This window comes from Neoarius graeffei, chromosome 8 (assembly GCF_027579695.1).
Source record: "Neoarius graeffei isolate fNeoGra1 chromosome 8, fNeoGra1.pri, whole genome shotgun sequence".
In the NCBI taxonomy this organism is placed as follows: Eukaryota; Metazoa; Chordata; class Actinopteri; order Siluriformes; family Ariidae; genus Neoarius; species Neoarius graeffei.
In genome coordinates, this window is record NC_083576.1 from 44890254 (window position 1) to 44911880 (window position 21627).

At 39.1% G+C, this 21627-nt stretch overlaps 1 protein-coding gene across 1 annotated transcript in view; it reads right to left on the bottom strand.

Annotated features, from left to right (window-relative positions):
* Positions 1-10705: 10705 nt before the first annotated feature.
* sh3bgrl (SH3 domain binding glutamate-rich protein like) overlaps positions 10706-21627 on the bottom strand; it is a 51543-nt gene continuing 40621 nt past the window's right edge. The window contains exons 2-4 of the mRNA XM_060927666.1: positions 20715-20900; positions 20367-20447; positions 10706-12236 (exon numbers count right to left, since the gene is read on the bottom strand). Of these exons, the coding sequence (XP_060783649.1) occupies positions 12201-12236; positions 20367-20447; positions 20715-20900 (303 nt within the window). The 3' untranslated portion in view covers positions 10706-12200. The remainder of the gene's footprint in view (positions 12237-20366; positions 20448-20714; positions 20901-21627) is intronic.

Genomic DNA, 21627 nt, shown 5'->3' on the forward strand with positions numbered 1-21627 from the left:
GTGGTCAGACGAATCAAAATTTGAAGTTCTTTATGGAAATCAGGGACGCCGTGTCATTCAGACTAAAGAGGAGAAGGATGACCCAAGTTGTTATCAGTGCTCAGTTCAGAAGCCTGCATCTCTGATGGTATGGGGTTGCATTAGTGCGTGTGGCATGGGCAGCTTACACATCTGGAAAGACACCATCAATGCTGAAAGGTATATCCAGGTTCTAGAGCAACATATGCTCCCATCCAGACAACGTCTCTTTCAGGGAAGACCTTGCATTTTCCAACATGACAGTGCCAAACCACATACTGCATCAATTACAGCATCATGGCTGCATAGAAGAAGGGTCTGGGTACTGCAGTCCAAATCTTTCACCCATAGAAAACATTTGGCGCATCATAAAACGGAAGATACGACAAAAAAGACCAAACACAGTTGAGCAACTAGAATCCGACATTAGACAAGAACGGGTTAACATTCCTATCCCTAAACTTGAGCAACTTGTCTCCTCAGTCCCCAGACATTTACAGACTGTTGTAAAGAGAAAAGGGGATGTCTCACAGTGGTAAACATGGCCTTGTCCCAACTTTTTTGAGATGTTGTTGTTGTCATGAAATTTAAAATCACCTAATTTTTCTCTTTAAATTATACATTTTCTCAGTTTAAAAATTTTACGTCATCTATGTTCTATTCTGAATAAAATATGGAATTTTGAAACTTCCACATCATTGCATTCCGTTTTTATTTACAATTTGTACTTTGTCCCCACTTTTTTGGAATTGGGGTTGTATATATATATATATATATATATATATATATATATATATATATATATATATACAGTGGTGCTTGAAAGTTTGTGAACCCTTTAGAATTTTCTATATTTCTGCATAAATATGACCTAAAACATCATCAGATTTTCACATGAGTCCTAAAAGTAGATAAAGAGAACCCAGTTAAACAAATGAGACAAAAATATTATACTTGGTCATTTATTTATTGAGGAAAATGATCCAATATTACATATCTGTGAGTGGCAAAAGTATGTGAACCTTTGCTTTCAGTATCTGGTGTGACCCCCTTGTGCAGCAATAACTGCAACTAAACGTTTCCAGTAACTGTTGATCAGTCCTGCACACCGGCTTGGAGGAATTTTAGCCCATTCCTCCATACAGAACAGCTTCAACTCTGGGATGTTGGTGGGTTTCCTCACATGAACTGCCCGCTTCAGGTCCTTCCACAACATTTCGATTGGATTAAGGTCAGGACATTGACTTGGCCATTCCAAAACATTAACTTTATTCTTCTTTAACCATTCTTTGGTAGAATGACTTGTATGCTTAGGGTTGCTGTCTTGCTGCATGACTCACCTTCTCTTGAGATTTAGTTCATGGACAAATGTCCTGATATTTTCCTTTAGAATTTGCTGGTATAATTCAGAATTCATTGTTCCAACAATGATGGCAAACCATCCTGGCCCAGATGCAGCAAAACAGGCCCAAACCATGATACTTCCACCACGTTTCACAGAAGGGATAAGGTTCTTATGTTGGAATGCAGTGCTTTCCTTTCTCCAAACATAACGCTTCTCATTGAAACCAAAAAGTTCTATTTTGATCTCATTTGTCCACAAAACATTTTCCAGTAGCCTTCTGGCTTGTCCACATGATCTTTAGCAAACTGCAGATGAGCAGCAATGTTCTTTTTGGAGAGCAGTGGCTTTCTCCTTGCAACTCTGCCATGCACACCATTGTTGTTCAGTGTTCTCCTGATGGTGGACTCATGAACATTAACTTTAGCCAATGTGAGAGAGGTCTTCAGTTGCTTAGAAGTTACCTTGGGGTCCTTTGTGACCTCGCCGACTATTACACACCTTGCTCATGGAGTGATCTTTGTTGGTCGACCACTCCTGGGGAGGGTAACAATGGTCTTGAATTTCCTCCATTTGTACACAGTCTGTCTGACTGTGGATTGGTGGAGTCCAAACTCTTTAGAGATGGTTTTGTAACCTTTTCCAGCCTGATGAGCATCAGCAACGCTTTTTCTGAGGTCCTCAGAAATCTCCTTTGTTCGTGCCATGATACACTTCCACAAACATGTGTTGTGAAGATCAGACTTTGATAGATCCCTGTTCTTTAAATAAAACAGGGTGCCCACTCACACCTGATTGTCATCCCATTGATTGAAAACACCTGACTCTAATTTCACCTTCAAATTAACTGCTAATCCTAGAGGTTCACATACTTTTGCCACTCACAGATATGTAATATTGGATCATTTTCCTCAGTAAATAAATGACCAAGTATAATATTTTTGTCTCATTTGTTTAACTGGGTTCTCTTTATCTACTTTTAGGACTTGTGTGACAATATGATGATGTTTTAGTTCATATTTATGCAGAAATATAGGAAATTCTAAAGGGTTCACAAACTTTCAAGCACCACTGTGTATATATATATATATATATATATATATATATATATATAGAGAGAGAGAGAGAGAGAGAGAGATACAAAGATATACAAAGATATAGAAATGTAAATATACAAGTTTTTTTTCATATATATCCATCCATCCATCCATCCATCCATCATCTGTAGCCACTTATCCTGTGCAGGATCACAGGCAAGCTGGAGCCTATCCCAGCTGACTATGGGCGAGAGGTGGGGTACACCCTGGACAAGCCACTAGGTCATCGCAGGGTTAACACATACAGACAAACAACCATTCACACTACGGTCAATTTAGAGTCACCAGTTAGCCTAGCCTGCATGTCTTTGGATTGTGGGGGAAACCGGAGCATCCAGAGGAAACCCATGCAGACACGGGGAGAACATGCAAACTCCACACAGAAAGGCCCCCTGTCAGCTACTGGGCTCGAACCCAGGACCTTCTTGCTGTGAGGCGACAGTGCTAACCACTGTGCCACTTTTCTGTCTCTTTGTCCTGCTGACCTTCTACATTAGGCGGTGTGTGTGCTAATTTTCCTTTCACTGGTGTTGCTGTAAGGCCTTCTGACTTGTTGAGTTGACTAAATCTCATTTTCCATGGTGCTCTTTTCACCACACTGTGAATCCTGAGAAGAAACTCTATTTAGGTATGCACTGTGAATTAGCAACTGGTAGTAGCAAATAAATGGAGAGGAAGTCTACAATCACAGTGTCGTGATCCACATTTCTTTCCTCTGTGGCAGATTGCACTTGGCTCAAATAAAGCCTCAGGAGTATTCTCTGTCCACTTGGTTATAATATCTGAAAAAAAAAATTGGTGGCCTACATACACACGTATTGAGAATTCTTTGAACAGCTGTAGATGGGATTTAAAAGATGTGTATGCCAAAAGAAAAAAAAATTATAGTGGCATAAAAATATTTTCATTTTATAAAAGTTATCCCAACTTTCAGTTGAAATTTTTATACACAAAGTTGTAGCTATGTCCATGGCACAGCAGTGCTGTAGCACTCAAGTCACCAGTGGCATAACACTGCCAGGGTAAAATATCTGCAATTTCTCCCTGTACCCAATCATGTAGGGTCATTATTTTATCTCTGGATAGCCTGTTTATCTCTATTAAAACACCATTGGGGTGTGGCCACATATATGGAAGTGGGAAAGAGAAGCCACCCTTTAAATAAGCCCTGTCACCTCAGCTGTCTCTCCAACCCTGATCTCTAATCACATCTCCAAGACATCTAGTACTCCTGTATGATTCCTTCAGATTCATATGAATCACATCAATTACTGTTGATAAACCTCTTACAAGAAAGAGAATATGTTGCTCTGCTTCTACCTCACATTCTGCAGGCTGATATTGATAAAGATAATGAACAGCAGCTGTATTACAGGATTTAGATGGCAACCAATGAATATTAATGAACATGGAGGATCTACATATGGATATTAATGACCAGTAGGTGGTCTCAATAAAAACAATAAAATATTAACAATCAACTAATGAAAACTGATGAACATTTGGAGATCTGCTTGTGAATATTAATGACTTTGAGGCCTGTCTCAGGGAGAGAGTAAATTAATTATAAACTAATAAAGAAATGGTAAGTGACCCATTACTTTTGCAACAACAAATTACAGTTTCAAGAAACAAGACATTTTGGAAATGGACAATACAGAAATTTAAATGATGACAAAATTCAAATATTTTGTCTATGTAACTGCCTAAAGATGCTACAAACTGACTAGTTTTTCTCTTCCACTCACAGACATTCAGAGTGCCTCGGCCTTATGGGCTCTTTTGCATTGGAAATGCGTAGTACTGGGGAGCTGAAGTTGGAGCTGGCCCGCTGACTGATAGCTCCCTGACTTTGTCTAGTCTCTGGCTCCAAACTTGAGTCCATACTTAATGGTTGGCTGAGCTGAAGAAGGCTGGTCTGGTGGAATGGTGGGAGCAGGCTGCAACCTGGAGAAGATTCAGGACATGCCAGTCTCTCCTGTAAGTACTGGCTATAAACTTCTTGGAGCTTCTTGTCCAGGTATCCATTGAGCATGGAGTTGGTTGGTGGCTCCCCATTGAGCATAATGCTGCTGTCCATGACCAGGTAGCCATCATCAGGGATGTCATGTTGCTTGAGGGAGCCTGATGCTGGTATGAATTGAAGCTGTTGTGGGATGGAGTTAACCAGGTCTGAGCTGTACCAATCTTGTAGTTTTGTAGGGTGAAGATAAACCTGTTTGGTCTCTGTGATGCTATTCAGTTGCAGGTCTAAGGACAGATTGTCCAATATAGTATTTGTCTCCTCAGGTTGATTCTGGCTTACATACGGCTTTTCATCATGATTTGAGATGTAGCAATCAGGTTTATGGTGAGGAGCTTTGGACTTAGACAGTTTCCGCACAGGCCTGACATTTGATCCTGGCTCAAGAGATAATAGTGTCTGTTAATGTTACTAGTAAGCATTATATGACCATATACTGCATGTGCTCTATGTTAACATTTGGGACTGTTCTTTTAGAGGGATACTTCAGAACTCACCTTTAACCTGTGAAAGTGTGTAGGACTCAAGAACACAATCAGCAGAAGGAGACAATGATGGCCATGTCATGTCTGGAGAGTGTATAGCTTCCTCTCTGTAGTTTAACAGGAGTATGAAGCTCTCTCCCAGCATTTCTAATCAAACCTTTGGCTAAACAAGACCACTGTGCCACAATAGCAAGTATATTAGAATTAAGGTAAACTGTAGTCACATCACAAAATGTTATTTGAGTTAAAGGAGAGTTGCAGAGAATATAATGTACATAATATAGTTATGCACTTTTTTTATACACAGCTCAAAAGTTCAAGGCATGTATAACATTCATATTTTACACTGTTAAGGTAATTTAGCAAAAAAGTAAATTGCACATCTTGTAGGTTAAAAAAGGTACTAATTTATGCAGTTCATTTGATCAACTGCTTTCCATCACAGGGGTTAATAAATAATTATACAAAATATAAACAACCAATTAACATATTATTAACAGCAAACCATATGTTGGAGTAAAACATGTTTATTTATTATTGACTTCTTGTCTTAAAGGTAGACTGCCTTTCAGATTTTTCAAGTGTAGGTCATAAAAAGAATTTTCCTGACACCCAGTTATTTTTGTTTCGTGAACCAAAAGCTACTGAATTCAAATCACAGACTTCCAATTTTATTTATTTATTTATTTATTTATTTATTTTTAAATAGAACAATTAATGAATTTAGGGCCACGTGGCCCTAAATTCTCTGCCATTTTTTCTTGCTTCAACATGAGCAAGATACATGCACCACATGGTGGGCTTTCCCCGTTCGTGCAGGGCTTTGTGGGATACAAATTTAAAACAGGAGAGAAAAATGGAGGACGTGAGTGTGCAAATGAAACATGAAAAATTGACTACAGTAATGGAAAGCGAGAAGAAAAGATGTTATGTTGCAAAGGAAAGGAAATGCAGGACCAAACTAATAAATATCAGTGGTCAGCGAGCACCTCGGTGTGATCAGCTGTTTGTTTAGCAACAGAATGATGTAACTGTCAGTCCATGGTCAAAGGTAAACCTGCCCATGCGCACACGGACGTCCTCTGTCTGCTTGACCACAAGAAGCGAGTGATTTCATGCACATTATTTGCTAGGGAATCCCCTTAAATAACTTCCCAGCCACACAATGGCCTGATATTTTGTGAGATCTTACAGAAATAAATATCACAGTGACCAAATTTCAGAGGGAGCTAAATTTCACTGATTTTATGAAATCGAAAGGCAGTTTTGCTTTAAGTCCCAGTACTTTAATTCAGGAACATTTGCCGCTTTTCCACTACCAACGCGGCTGAGTTGGGCTGAGCCGTGCCGTGCTGAGTCGAGCTGAGTGGGGCTGTTGGAGTTGCATTTCGACTACAACCGCGCTGAACCGTGCTGGCTGGAAGTGGGTGGACACATTGGGTGGAGTTAGCGAAAGTGGGTGGACGTCACGTGATGTCGTTAAGCAGCGCAAACAGTGACATCAGTGACAGTGGCGGAACAAGTCAGAGCCGGGCCGGGGGCGGGGCAAATGACCGGGCCCTTTATTAAAGCTTATCATAACATCATTTTAGGCTACAAAATGTCCGCAACTGCGGTGTTTACCAATTTCAACACTACCGGGTGCAACTATGTTATTTAGTACATCAAGTCCTTCAAACGAACATGTAACTCAGAAACAAAAAACATTAGGATACTGTACATGGCTCATAATAAAACATCAATAGCATATACTGCGCACATTATTTGAAGGGCATACGAATGAGCGCTCAGAGGTTGCAACGGTGACAGGAAGAGTCAGAAATAAAAGGAGGGCGGTGCAAACCTCACTGAATGCACTGTGTTTACCAATTTCAACACTACGGGGTGCAACTATGTTATTTTGTACATTAAGTCCTTCAAACGAACATGTAACTCAGAAACAAAAAAACAGGTGACATACTGTACATGGCTCATAATAAAACATCAATAGCCTACTGCGTGCATTATTTGAAGGGCATACGACGAGCCTTGCGCTCCGCGAACTCGTCCATGATGCTCTGTATGTCACTGATTCAGTGATCTTTTAAGCGGTAGTCTCACGACCCGGATAGTAAACAATAAACATGGAGGACATGGAGTCGTTAGTGTTGCTGGTCTTGGTGCTGTGGCTTGTTGTCACCGACAACGCCAACAGATACTGGCAAGAGCGTATAGATGAGGCGAGGCGCATAAGGCTTCAGAAATTCTCGTAATTCGTAATTCTTCTTCTTCCGGGTTTGCGGTGTTTACAGATCCCAGCGCGCTCGCGGGGCGTGTGGGCATGTGAGGACACTCCTCCTCACCAATCAGTGCACAGGGGAGTGTCTGCTCACACCCCCAACCTCACTCGGCACGGTTTGGCTCGCTTCAGCCCCACTCCAAAACCGTGCGAGTTTTGGGGGCTAAGCAGGGCTGAAACGAGCTGAGTCGTGCTGGTTTTTGGTAGTCAAAACGCGAGCCGTGTCGGGCTGAAGTGAGCTGAAGCGAGCTGAAGTGAGCTGAAAAAGGGTAGTGGAAAAGGGCCAATTGATTACTCAGTTTTACCCTAATTGCTATAATTGCTTTTGTATGGTAGTTTATTTTTAAATTTTTATTACTTTTTATTTTTAATCAACTAAAATTTTACTTGAATGTCAGCTAATTTCATTAACTTTGCAATTGCAATAATTTTCATTTGGCACCCATAATTGTTTTCTTTCATGTCTGCACTTTATTTATTTTTTAACAGAAATAGGGTGTTTGTGCTTTCACAATAAAATTTGAACCATGACAGCTGATCAAAACAAAACTAACAATGATCACTAAAAATGTAAGGTCTGGCCACGTAATTGTAGCTGAGTAGATTAAGATTATATAAAACTAATTTTAATTAGACCCCCATATGATGTTATAACACAGACATTTGAGGATGGCATGTAATAATTAATAAATTCAATGCTACATCTTCCACACTGTTGGCACTCATGAAAGTTGTAGTGTCCTTCACTCAGTCCAGTACAAACCCCTTTTAACTCCTGCATGTGATAGCATGAAAAAAAGGTGAACTGCTTACCAGAGTAATAAAAATGTTATAAGGATGTGGATGCTCTCACTGGAGGGATATCCAAGAGCAAGGTGGTGAAGTCCTTTATTAGCTTTTTCTCAAATCCAAAACTGCCATATATCCATCCATAAGCTTTCTGGTCACTGAAAGAGGAATTACTACTTAGTTCCCAGAGATCATGCTTTGAGTCTAAACTGTGGCAGGTTACGAAACAAGCAGATTCCTTATTTTGCAGTGAGTTGGGGAAAAAAAATCTTCCAGATTTAAGTAACTTTTGCTTTACAGAAAGTGTTATTTCCATGCAGGCATCATTATAATGATACAAAAATTGCCGGGAACCTTCCAAGCTACAGTTGTGGTCAGAAGTTTACATACAGTGACATGAATGTCATTTTGGATATGAATGTCATGGCAATATTGGGCTTTCAATGATTTCTCTGAACTGTTCATTTTCTGTGGTGAAATGATTTCTTTAACAGAAAAAAAAAAACATGAATTTGGTGCAGAAGTTATAATTCATTTTGGGTTTTCTGAAATCAACACAGGGTCAAAATTATACACACAGGGTCAATAATTTACATACACTCACTTAGATTATCAATTCAGAGGTGCTGAGGCTTCCAAAATGTCTCTTATCTTGCCAAAGCCAAGGCCTCTTAACTTCCTGTTAGTGATCATGATTGACTACAGCTGGTAGCTTCTCTGTGCTTTCATAAAAAGGGTTTGTTTACAGCACTCATTGTATTGACCAACACACAGTAAAATGGGAAAGTCCAAGGAGCTCAGTGCAGATCTGAAAAAGAGGATCACAGATGTACACAACTCCGGAATGTCTCTTGGAGCCATTTCTAAACAACTGCAGATCCCAAGATCAGTTCAAACAATTGTATGCAAGTTACTGGGAGGTGTAGTGACTTTGCCAAGCCACTTTGCTTCCAGAAAACCCAAACGGTCACCCTCAGTTGAAAGGAAATTGGTTCGGATGGTCAGAAACAACCCAGGAACCACCATGGCACAGCCTGACTATGAACTGGAAGCTGATGGATCATTGTCTACAGTTCAGTGAGTTTTATATCACCATGGACTAAGAGGCTGCTATCCAAGAAATAATCCCCTGCTCCAAAATTGACACCTTCAAGCTTAAAGTTTGCAACTGACTACATGGACAAAGAAAACTCCATGAAGGAAAGCTGTATTGTCACATGAGACAAAAATTGAGTTGTTTGGCCATAGTGACCATGATGTACAGAGGAACACTGTACCAGCTGCTGGTGGTGGTAGCAAAATCATGCTTACTGCTAGTAGACCTGGTTCATTGCACAAAGTGGATGGAATAATGAAGGAGGACTACCTCAGAATTCTTCAGCATAACCTCAAACCATTGGAAACTTGAAAATGATTGGAAGACACAACAGGACAATGAACCCAAACATGCATCAGAGCTGGTTATGGAAGATAAAGCAGGCTATGGAAAATAAAGCAGGCTAATATTAAGCTTAAAAACAAACCCTGACTTCAACCCTATTGAAAATATATGGACCGTGCTTATAAGTCGAGTCCATGCCAAGGGGGAAAAAAAAAAAGTATATAAATTAATTGACCTCTACCAATTCTACCATGAAGAGTCATGAAATATCCAACCAGAATTCTGCCAGAAGCTTGTTCAGGGTAAACGAAAAAAATGTTTGGTCAAGGTGAATCTTGCGAAGAGACATTTTACCCAAATATTAGGTGTGCTGTATGTAAATTTTTGATGTATGTATGTATACTTTTGACCCTGTGTTGATTTCAGAAAACCCAAAGAAAATTATGAACTGAATTCTAGTTTGTTTTGAAGATGTATGCTGTACAATCATTCTGCCACAGAAAAGAACAGTTCAGAGAAATCATTGAAAACCCAAATATTGCCATGACTTTCATGTCACTGTACATAAACTTCTGACCACAACTGTAAGATCCTTTTCTGAAAATATATTGCACTAAATATGTTATTACCTCAGGAGGATGTATTGGTGGAGGTTTAAGAGTGCCTTTAGAGTTTCAACATGTAGCTTTTTTTTTTTTTTTAAATAACATGATTACATGGGCAAATGTTGAATAAAATACATCAGTTGATTAAAACACATGTAATTAGGATAGGAGTCTAATCTAGACCACACCCTCATCTACCTGGAAAGATTTAAATTTATACTGCTATGCCATAATAATAAAACATCAGGCTTGACAACCTCCCAGCCTTTATGATTATGAGCTATTTAGGGAAAAAAGAAAATAAAAGTAAGAAACTGAGAGGGGAAGGATTCCAACTGCAGGAAGAGGGCTAGATATGCATAAGTAGACCAAATCTGGAAATTTATGTTGATAAAATCTAATGAAAATAATGACAGAATAGAGGAAGAACGTCAATAAAGGGAGTAAGAATAAGTATGGTAAAGATTCACAGTAATTATAAAAGAAATATAAATTCATTCATTAATTATAGACATGTTCGTTGAGCTCATTCACGATACTCTGCTTAAGACTACTTCCAAGAACTTTTACAGTTTTACTGTATTACATATCAACTAAGAAAGTACATCTGGACAGTTATATACAAAACCTACATATACTACCCAAAATGTACTTGTTTTTTTTAAAGAAACAAACCACAAAGAAACATTTTAATGAAAACAATGCTTTATTGTCCTGCCCCCTTCAATAATACAATTTTTTAAAAAGCTTTTTGGCATATTTTCTATTTGCTCATAAAGTAGAAAAAAAGTACACTATTAAGACACTCTAAAGAATGAGTTAAAGGTACACTAAGTAATACTTATGCTGAACAATATACAAGTATAATGATTATAGTTGATACTGGGACCTCACATTTATCAAACTGTGCATAAAATTATGATATACAGTACCAGTCAAAAGTTTGGACATATCTTCTTATTCAGTGTTTTTTCTTTATGTTAATTTAATTAAAAGACACTTCATGTCTTAAAGTAATGTTGGACTGTCATTTCTCTATTTATTTGAGTGGTTCTTGACAATATGGATTTCTACAATTGAACAGGGTTAACCTTTTTTTTTTTTTAAACTATTTACTGTTTGATGTTAAATGCATTAAGAAGGAAAGAAATTCCACTAATGAACTTTTGACAAGGCACAGCTGTTAATTGAAAAGCATTCCAGGTGACTACCTTCGGAAGCTGGTTAAGATAATGCCAATAGTGTGCAAAGCTGTCAAGGTAAACACTGGCAACTTTGAAGAATCTAAAATATGAAATATATTTTGCTTTTTAACACTTTATTTACCACATAATTCCATATGTTATTTCATAGGTTTGATGTTTTCAGTACTGTTCAGCAATATAGAAAATAGTCAAAATGCAGAAAAACCTATGAAGGAGTAGGTGTATCCAAACTTTTGACTGGTACTGTACATACTGACAGTGAGATTTCATAACCAAACTGACTCCTGATTTTAAAGAAGCTACCAAGAAATTGCTAATTTGGTACAAGAAATGAAACTAAACTCAACATTGAATCTTCATATTGTTATACGTAGTGTACCTTTAAAGGTCACCAAAAGCTCAAACACTGAAAGACAAAAAGGCATCTTTTGACACAAAATAGTGAACTTAAAGCATGAGTGACTAGACTAGTGCTAACAGAGACGATAAATGTTTACTACCTACTGTAGCCCTTTATGTTGTTTAACAGGGAATATTTGTTTTAAACTCAAACATGAATTTACAGTATTCATTCTGATGAAATGTAAGTGCAAGTGCAATCTGTGTTAAAATGCAGGCACTAATCAATCACTTGCTTATAGCACATGATAAATGAATACCATAATACAAATGTATACAATGAAACAGACAGTAGAATACTTTTTCAACTTCACAAACAAGAGGCTGGCAGGCAAGTAATTGTGACAACTAGTAAAGAGCAAGTAATGCACAGTTGTAAGACCTTCTCACAGTCTGTAAGACATAAGAGCAGGTAGGACCAGAACTGCCTTATCTAATTTGATGTGGAGATTGAGTAATATGAAGGTGTAAAATTGTAGGACTGAAAGCACATATTACTGTATCTGGATAGTTTAGAAACAAAACAGTAGAGTCTAGCTGCAGGCCAGGACATAGCAGGTAATTGAAAATGTTGTGGACTATTGCTGCTCTTTTTTGGCTAGAGCCTCTGCTTCCTGAAAAGAAGTAAATACAATATTTTAGGTTAAGCAAAGCAATAAGAAGCGAAAGGTTTACTATGGTTTACCAACAACATTGACTCAGCAGCTATTCTGCAACAAACGGCAGTCACTGCAAATGATTTCATATACAATCAACTCCAGAATTATTGGCAAGAGAATGGCAAACAATGGTTGTACAAAATAAAGATTACAGAAAAGGATTCAAATTTTCAACTGAAGCAACTGTCAAAAGTATTTACTTTCTCACAACTTTTTGTAAAAACTAAAATTAAAACTTGAAAACATTTTCAATATAGTCCTTTCACAAATCATTCGCAGAAAGTAGAAACTGCAGTGCACATGTTGTATAATACTGAGTTTGTACAGTTACCACCAGGTTCCTATCAGCACCATGATAATTTCATTCATTTTCATTTCATTATCTCTAGCCGCTTTATCCTTCTACAGGGTCGCAGGCAAGCTGGAGCCTATCCCAGCTGACTACGGGCGAAAGGCGGGGTACACCCTGGACAAGTCGCCAGGTCATCACAGGGCTGACACATAGACACAGACAACCATTCACACTCACATTCACACCTACGGTCAATTTAGAGTCACCAGTTAACCTAACCTGCATGTCTTTGGACTGTGGGGGAAACCGGAGCACCCGGAGGAAACCCACGCGGACACGGGGAGAACATGCAAACTCTGCACAGAAAGGCCCTTGCCGGCCATGGGGCTCGAACCCAGGACCTTCTTGCTGTGAGGCGACAGCGCTAACCACTACACCACCGTGACGCCCACCATGATAATATTCAGCGTATTAAAATAAAAAAACAACAACTATACAGCATCTGTATTGGTTATGTTCATTCATTGCATAGTGACTTGGAAGCATTATCTGGTTTTTTATTATTATTTTTTTTTTTTAGGCAAGCACAAGGTAAATAGGGAATTTCCAGAGGGCAGTTACCAATACATTGCTAGTATATTATTAAAATTAGGATAACCTTTATGTTTTTATATTATATATAAAACACACACATTTTATATTATATAGGTTAGTACATATTTCATGAGTGAGAGAAGCAAACGAGAGAAAACATTTTCACCACGAGAAGATAAACTTCATATCTTCGCGCCACTGTGTAATGTTTTTGTATCATATGGACACACACACACAATCAAAACAATTTTAATTGTGAACCAGTTTGCCATTTTGACAATGTGCATCAAGTCAGCAGGAAAACACTGGGAGTAACGTCACTGGAATGAAATATCAGGAATTATTATACATATAGGACACGTTTTCCATGGAATAAAAACACGTATTCTACTCCCTTCTAGCAGGTTTCATTAATTTGGTTCGATAGCATGCAATATTGTCATCACCACTTAACCTATGTGTACCCAAGGGAGAATGAGCGTGCAATATGGTTTACGATATTGCACGTTGTCAAGACAACGTGACGTCACACGTCAGAGCTGATCCGAATATCCAACGAGAAAGTTTTCTGCTGCACATGCGCAGAACCATTGCTTTGTTCGCTGGGAAAGAGAAAGACGACGCTAATCCAGTGCTAGGATTAGCTATGCTATAATTAAGCACAAAATAAATTAACTGAAAACTGAAACGAAAGACATGTTGAACACCCGAAAGGCTAGCAAAATTTCATTAGATATTCTTTGCGCATATTTACAAGCAGTGACAAACCGTTACTATTAGAGCTCAGCCAAACACACCAAAAAAGCAACAGGATTTTGCAAGGGATTAGCAGCAGGCTGCCAGGTAGCACAGTTGGGTGTAGTTGTTGATTTTAAAAGTTACTAAGTAAATTACATACGGAAATGAATACTTAAGTCTGAGAAAAAAAATACTGTGGTGAGTGTGTGTGGAGGCTCAAAGAAGAGTTTGGAGACAGAAATCTTAGTTTCTTGATCGTTAGCCTGTGCTACTTACTCTCAATAGCACAGGCTTGACTGCTTTATTAGCATTCTCGAACACTACATTAGCTGGAAGGTTACTTCATTGCCACACTAATGGCACCAACTGGTGGTTAAGCTAGTGTTGGCCTTCAAGACGGCAGAGGACGATAAATTTTTGGTCCTTCCCACTGTAAATCAATATCTGATTGGTTCCATCTGTCACTTCACACACATCTATATATAATTATCTCTAGCCGCTTATCCTGTCCTACAGGGTCGCAGGCAAGCTGGAGCCTATCCCAGCTAACTATGGGCGAAAGGCGGGGTACACCTTGGACAAGTCGCCAGGTCATCACAGGGCTGACACATAGACAAAGACAACCATTCACACTCACACCTACGGTCAATTTAGAGTCACCAGTTAACCTAACCTGCATGTCTTTGGACTGTGGGGGAAACTGGAGCACCTGGAGGAAACCCACGCGGACACGGGGAGAACATGCAAACTCCGCACAGAAAGGCCCTCGCCAGCCACAGGGCTCAAACCCGGACCTTCTTGCTGTGAGGCGACAGCACTAACCACTACACCACCATGCCGCCACAGTGCCTTGAAAAAGTATTCATACCCCTTGAACTTTTTCACATTTTTCCACCTTACAACCACGAACTTAAAAGTTTTTTATTGAGATTTTATGTGATAGACCAACACAGAGTAGCACATAATTGAAGTGAAATGAAAATGATAAATGGTCTTCAAAATTTTAAACAAATAAAAATTTGAAAAATGTGGTGTGCATTAGTATTCATCCCCCTGTACTCTGATACCTCTAAATACAATCCAGTGCAATCAATTGCCTTCAGAAGTCATCTAATTAGTTAATAGAGTCCTACTGTGTGTAATTTACTCTCAGCATAAATACACTTGTTCTGTGAAGGCCTCAGTGGTTTGTTAGAGAACACTGAAGAACAAACAGCATCATGAAGACCAAAGAACTCACCAGACAGGTCAGGGATAAAGTTCTGGAGAAGTTTAAAGCAGGGTTAGGTTATAAAAAAATATCCCAAGCTCTGAACATCTCAAGAAGAACTGTTCAATCCATCATTCAAAAATGGAAAAAGTATGGCACAACTGCAAACCTACCAAGACATGGGCGTCCACCTAAACTGACAGAGCGAGCAAGGAGAGCACTGGTCAGAGAAGCAGGCAAGAGGCCCATGATCACTCTGGAGGAGCTGCAGAAATCCACAGCTCAGGTGGGAGAATCTGTGCACAGGACAACTATAAGTCGTACACTCCACAAATCTGGCCTTTTTGGAAGAGTGGCAAGAAGAAAGCCATTGTTGAAAGACAGGCATAAGTCGTCCCGTTTGCAGTTTGCCAGAAGCCATGTAGGGGACACAGCAAATATGTGGAAGAAGTTACTTTGGTCAGATGAGACCAAAGTTGAACTTTTTGGCCTAAATGCAAAGCGCTGTGTGTGGCGGAAAACTAACACTGCTCATCATCCTGCACACACCATCCCCACTGTGAAACATGGTGGTGGCAGCATCATGCTATGGGGATGCTTTTCTTCAGCAGGGACAGGGAAGCTGGTCAGAGTTGATGGGAAGATGGATGGAGCTAAATACAGGGCAATCCTGGAAGAAAACCTGTTGGAGGCTGCAAAAGACTTGAGACTGGGAAGGAGATTCACCTTCCAGCAAGACAATGACCCTAAACATACAGCCAGAGCTACAATGGAATGGTTTAGATCAAAGAATATTCATGTGTTAGAATGGCCCAGTCAAAATCCAGACCTAAATCCCATTGAGCATCTGTGGCAAGACTTGAAAATTGCTGTTCACAGACGCTCTCCATCCAATCTGGCTGAGCTTGAGCTATTTTGCAAAGAAGAATGGGCAAAAATTTCAGTGTCTAGATGTGCAAAGCTGGTAGAGACATACCGCAAAAGACTTGCAGCTGTAATTGCAGCAAAAGGTGGCTCTACAAAGTATTGACGCACGCGGGGGGCTGAATACTAATGCACACCACATTTTTCAGATTTTTATTTGTTTAAAATTTTGAAGACCATTTATCATTTTCGTTTCACTTCACAATTATGTGTTACTCTGTGTTGGTCTATCACATAAAATCTCAATAAAAAACTTTTAAGTTCGTGGTTGTAAGGTGGAAAAATGTGATAAAGTTCAAGAGGTATGAATACTTTTTCAAGGCACTGTATATAAAAAAATAAACTTTCAAGTGGTGCTTGAAAGTTTGTGAACCCTTTAGAATTTTCTATATTTCTGCATAAATATGACCTAAAACATCATCAGATTTTCACACAAGTCCTAAAAGTAGATAAAGAGAACCCAGTTAAACAAATTAGACAAAAATATTATACTTGGTCATTTATTTATTGAAGAAAATGATCCAATATTACATATCTGTGAGTTGCAAAAGTATGTGAACCTCTAGGATTAGCAGTTAATTTGAAGGTGAAATTAGAGTCAGGTATTTTCAAACAATGGGATGACAAATCAGGTGTGAGTGGGCACCCTGTTTTATTTAAAGAACAGGAATCTATCAAAGTCTGATCTTCACAACATGTTTGTGGAAGTGCATCATGGCATGAACAAAGGAGATTTCTGAGGACCTCAGGAAAAGCGTTGTTGATGCTCATCAGGCTGGAAAAGTTTACAAAACCATCTCTAAAGAGTTTGGACTCCACCAATCCACAGTCAGACAGATTGTGTACAAATGGAGGAAATTCAAGACCACTGTTCCCCTCCCCAGCAGTAGTCAACTAAGAAAGATCACTCCAAGAACAAGGCGTGTAATAGTTGGCAAGGTCACAAAGGACTCCAGGGTAACTTCTAAGCAACTGAGGCTACATCCACACGACAACGGCAACGAGATGTTATTAAAAAAAAATATCACATCCACATGGGCAACGGATCAGTAAAATATCAGGTACATATGGCAACGCAACGCTTGCTGAAAACGATGCAATACACATGCCACACCTCTAGGGGCGCTGTAAGACGGTCCCATCGGAGACACCAGAACAATAGAAGAAGTAGACACATGCGCATAAACCCCTTCTTCTACCCGGTGTGAAGCACTGTCAGGAACAAACACACAACAAGAAGAAGATGGCTGCGACTACGCGAGGAAATCGTGCCTTCTGTGTGTACAAATTAGTTTTATTAGTGTGGATAGTTTTATATAACTTAATTTTCTTATTGTGTGTGAACATTTTGAAAAGCAGTCTTAACCAATAAAAAAAAGAAATTCAAGAAATGGTTCAGTTACTTGTTTATTTAAAAGAAAAGCTGTATACAAAAGTGAATGCAATGCAGTGGTTCATACAAAACAGCGAGAGTGCTGCTTGTTCTAGTCATGTGGTTGTGACGTCATCGTAAACAAATCCGTTCTACTCATCCAGACGACTTTGCAACAGCGCCGTTGCCAGATTTTTCCACTCTGGAATCCGTTCTCAAAAGATTTCGTTTTGGGGCACCCAAAACGCCGGTGCCGTGTGGACGCCAGGCCGAAACGATAAACAATTTTATCAGATTCACCTGAATCCGTTGCCGTGTGGACAGGGCCTGAAGGACTCTCTCACATTAATATTAGCCAATGTTCATGAGTCCACCATCAGGAGAACACTGAACAACAATGGTGTGCATGGCAGGGTTGCAAGGAGAAAGCCACTGCTCCCCAAAAAGAACATCGCTGCCCGTATACAGTTTATGTACTTTTAGGACTTGTGTGAAAATCTGATGATGTTTTAGGTCATAATTATGTAGAAATATAGAAAATTCTAAAGGGTTCACAAACTTTCAAGCACCACTTGAAAGTTTATTTATATATTGTGTACACACACAGCCATGGCCTTCTGTCCCATCAATGAAGTCCTAACCAATGAGTGAGCCAGCTCTAAACTCATCTCTGCCTAGAGACAACAAACAAACAAAAAATGTAACTGGATAACTTAATGTTTTCAGGATAGTAACCCTTTCATTTCCAAAGCAAATCTTATAGAAAATGAGGTCAAGTTACAATTAGAAGAGAGTAATTATAATGAAATTATGAAACAATGAAAGGAATTAAAGAATGAAAGAAATTAAATATATAACATTTGAAATGCTGATATGTTTGGGCCTTCTCTGAAGGTCTAGAAGGCCCTGATGGTTCCCCTCTGTTTACAAGAGAAAAACGTAACAGACATTGAAAAACCGGAAGAGAGTTTGTTTCTTCATGGTACATCAGATATATTCCATTCAGCTAGCACGACACTAAACTCGTCTTCGACTCATTCAGTATCATACTAGTTGAATGGAATACATCTCATATACCACTCAAAGCCAGCTAATATTATTTTTCAAATAGGTCACTCAGATCCGTGATGTATTTTGTATGAAAAATACAAGTTTTTCAACACAAGATAAGCTTCATGTCTTCAAGTCAACATGTGATTTTCTTTTTATTATATACAGATATTCACAAACAAAAAGTATGCAAATTTATCAAAACAATTCATCAATATCCTCATCAGTGAATACATTGAAAAATACATCACAGTTGTAATTCTCAAATGTTCCCGATGTAAAACATTCATGTCATATAAATAAAACATAGATACTAGTGTTTTACCGGAAAATACGCCACTTGTATTTTTCATACAAACTACATCAGGGACACCGAGAGCCACAACTATGACATATTTTCCAATATCCTCCCTTGTGAGGTCAGATGAATTGTTTTAATAAATTTGCATCCTTTTTGTTTGTGAATGTGTCTACATAATAAAAAGAAAAATCACACATTGGCTTGAAGATATGAAGTTCATCTTCTCATATTGAAAAACGTCTTTTTCATACAAAATATCATGGATCTGAGTGACACATTTCTTGATATTTCACTCCGATGATGTCATTCCCAGTGTTTTCCCACTGACTTGACACACGCTGTCAAAATGGTGAACTGGTTCAAAATTAAAATTTTTGATTAGCTTGCGTATTTTTTTTGTGGATGTGTCTATACCATATAAACATTACATGATGGCACGAAGATATGAAGTTTATCTTTTTGTGTTGAAAAATCTATACATTCACCACTCCAAGATAAAATTCATATCTTCGCGCCACCATGTAATGTAATAATACACACACGTCAATTTAATAGGAATATGTTCTTGATTCTAAGATTCCTGTTCTTGGCTGGCAGAAGTGGATCCCAACGTAGTCTTCTGCTGTTGCATGCTGAGGTGCTTTTCTGGTAGCTTGGACCAATCTGGCCATTTTCCTCTGACCTCTCTTATCAACAAGGTGTTTCCACCCACAGAACTGCCACTTGCTTAGTGTCCCCCCTGCACCACTCTGTGTAAACTCTAGTGATTGTTGTGTGTGAAAACCCCAGGAGATCAGCAGTTTCTAAAATACTCAAACCAGTCCATCTGGCACCAATACCCATGCCACAGTGAAAGTCACAGAGATCACAAATTTTCCCCATTCTGATGTCTGAAGTGAACATTAACTGAAACTCTTGATTTGTATCGACATGGTTTTATGCACTGTGCTGCTGTCAAGGGATTGGCTCATTAGATAACTGCATAAAACAGCAGGTGTGTGGGTGCTCCTAATAAATTGGCTGGGGAGTGTCTATGTAGAAGGCAAAGCTGTAGCGGAGATAATATTGACAAGTAACATCTAGCTGTGGAAAAATCACAATATATATAAAACTAATAAAATATCCAGTTGAACCAAAAAGCTTAAGTGGCTAAAAAGCTACTTCATGGTAGTTTAAGAGGGAGAATGCCAAATAAAATATATGTCTGCTGCAGCCAGTTCAGTTTCTCAGAAGGCTGCTAGGGGAGGCTGTAGTATCAAAAATTAGCTTTAGTTTTCAGATCAGTTTAGTTTAGATCAGTTGTTATCACAGGGGAGAGTGAGCTGGACATGAAGCCAATGATTCTCAACCCACTCAAGCATACTGCTGGCTTTTAGTAGGGACAGTTTAAATAACACAGGGGCTCCTGGGAATTTGACAGACCCATTACTCTGCAGGGTTGCACCCAGCTTGCCAAATAGGGTGGCCAGACACTGTGCCATTATTGTTATTTGCTTTAGTCACATTCCATTGAGTGTGGTCTGTTAATAATATGCAAGGTGGGAATAAAGAGCCCTTTTATGGGTTCTTTTCATGTAATTCATATTTCAGCCCAAAATGCATACCTTAGAACCTGGGGGAGCAGTCAAGCCTAGAAAAGCATACACAGCGTTCTCTTCTCGTGCATCAAAAAAGGCCTCGTAGTTCTGTGGGAAGGGAGAAATTTCATTGTACATAAAAGAATGAGTCACAGCATCAAGAATCTGATCAAACGATAAGGCAAAGAAACTAGAGCTGGGCAAAATTAATGTGCTATTAATTATTATTTGCTGAGGCACCGACAACTCCAGAAGCTGATCTAAATTGTGTAGGTGTGGATCGGTATGTGGGTGTATGTGAAGCCAACAGCCAGTCGACTTCTCCAATTTCATACTGACTAGCACACTAAAGCAGTGACTGGAAACAGGACTGACCCCACAGTATCTCTCCTCATTGAAAATCTGAGGTGGGAGAGGGTTCCCTGTGGCTGGTCGATGATCTTCTGGTACATTTTCCCGCATCCATTTCCTGTTCTCTTCATCGGCTGCAATGTCACGTTCCTCAAAATCAATCTTATTGGCTGCCAGGAACCCCATGACATCCTGCTGCTGTTTCTTGATCTAATAGAGAAGACAGGGAATGAAGATTAGGCCAATGCCCTTATAATGAAGGACTGACCTCAGTGCTGTTATACTCAAAACAAGACGGTTCTTTTGTTTAAAATACACAGAGGATACGCTTTTGTTCATTATCACATTTCCTCTAACATCTCTGTTTACTTTTGGCAGTACATAAAGTCTCTGCAAAAATGTAAAAAAAAAAAAAAATTGTGAAACTTCAGACCTTACATTTGAGGGTTGATATTTAGTATACAGAAAGATAGTATCTTTAACGACATCCCAACTACAGTGGCATGGTAAAAACCACAATGCCAATTAGAACTGTGTGGAAATGTCTGATCTCATGTTTGACACTATGTCCCAGGCAAAACATTCTAACGACAACGCATGTAAAGAGGAATGGAAGTGTATATGCAATGCTTTTGTTTTCACATCGGGTTTGCAAAAATGTGTTACATGCTCTGTAATTTCAGCATCCAACTGGTTAAAACACTACACTGATTAATAGAGGTACTTTGCAGAGGTAATTCTTGGTGTTCTCAGCCATATTCGTATTGGTGTGGGGGCTGAATGTGACAAATCATACAAGTCATGTTGTCTCAGCCTGTGCCATCCCCAGTACTTGTGTCATATCTGCATCTGCTTGGACTCAAGACTCTACTTCCCAGAATTCACAACTGCCTTCAAATATGGCAGCCTCAGACTATAACACCCATCCTGCACTTCA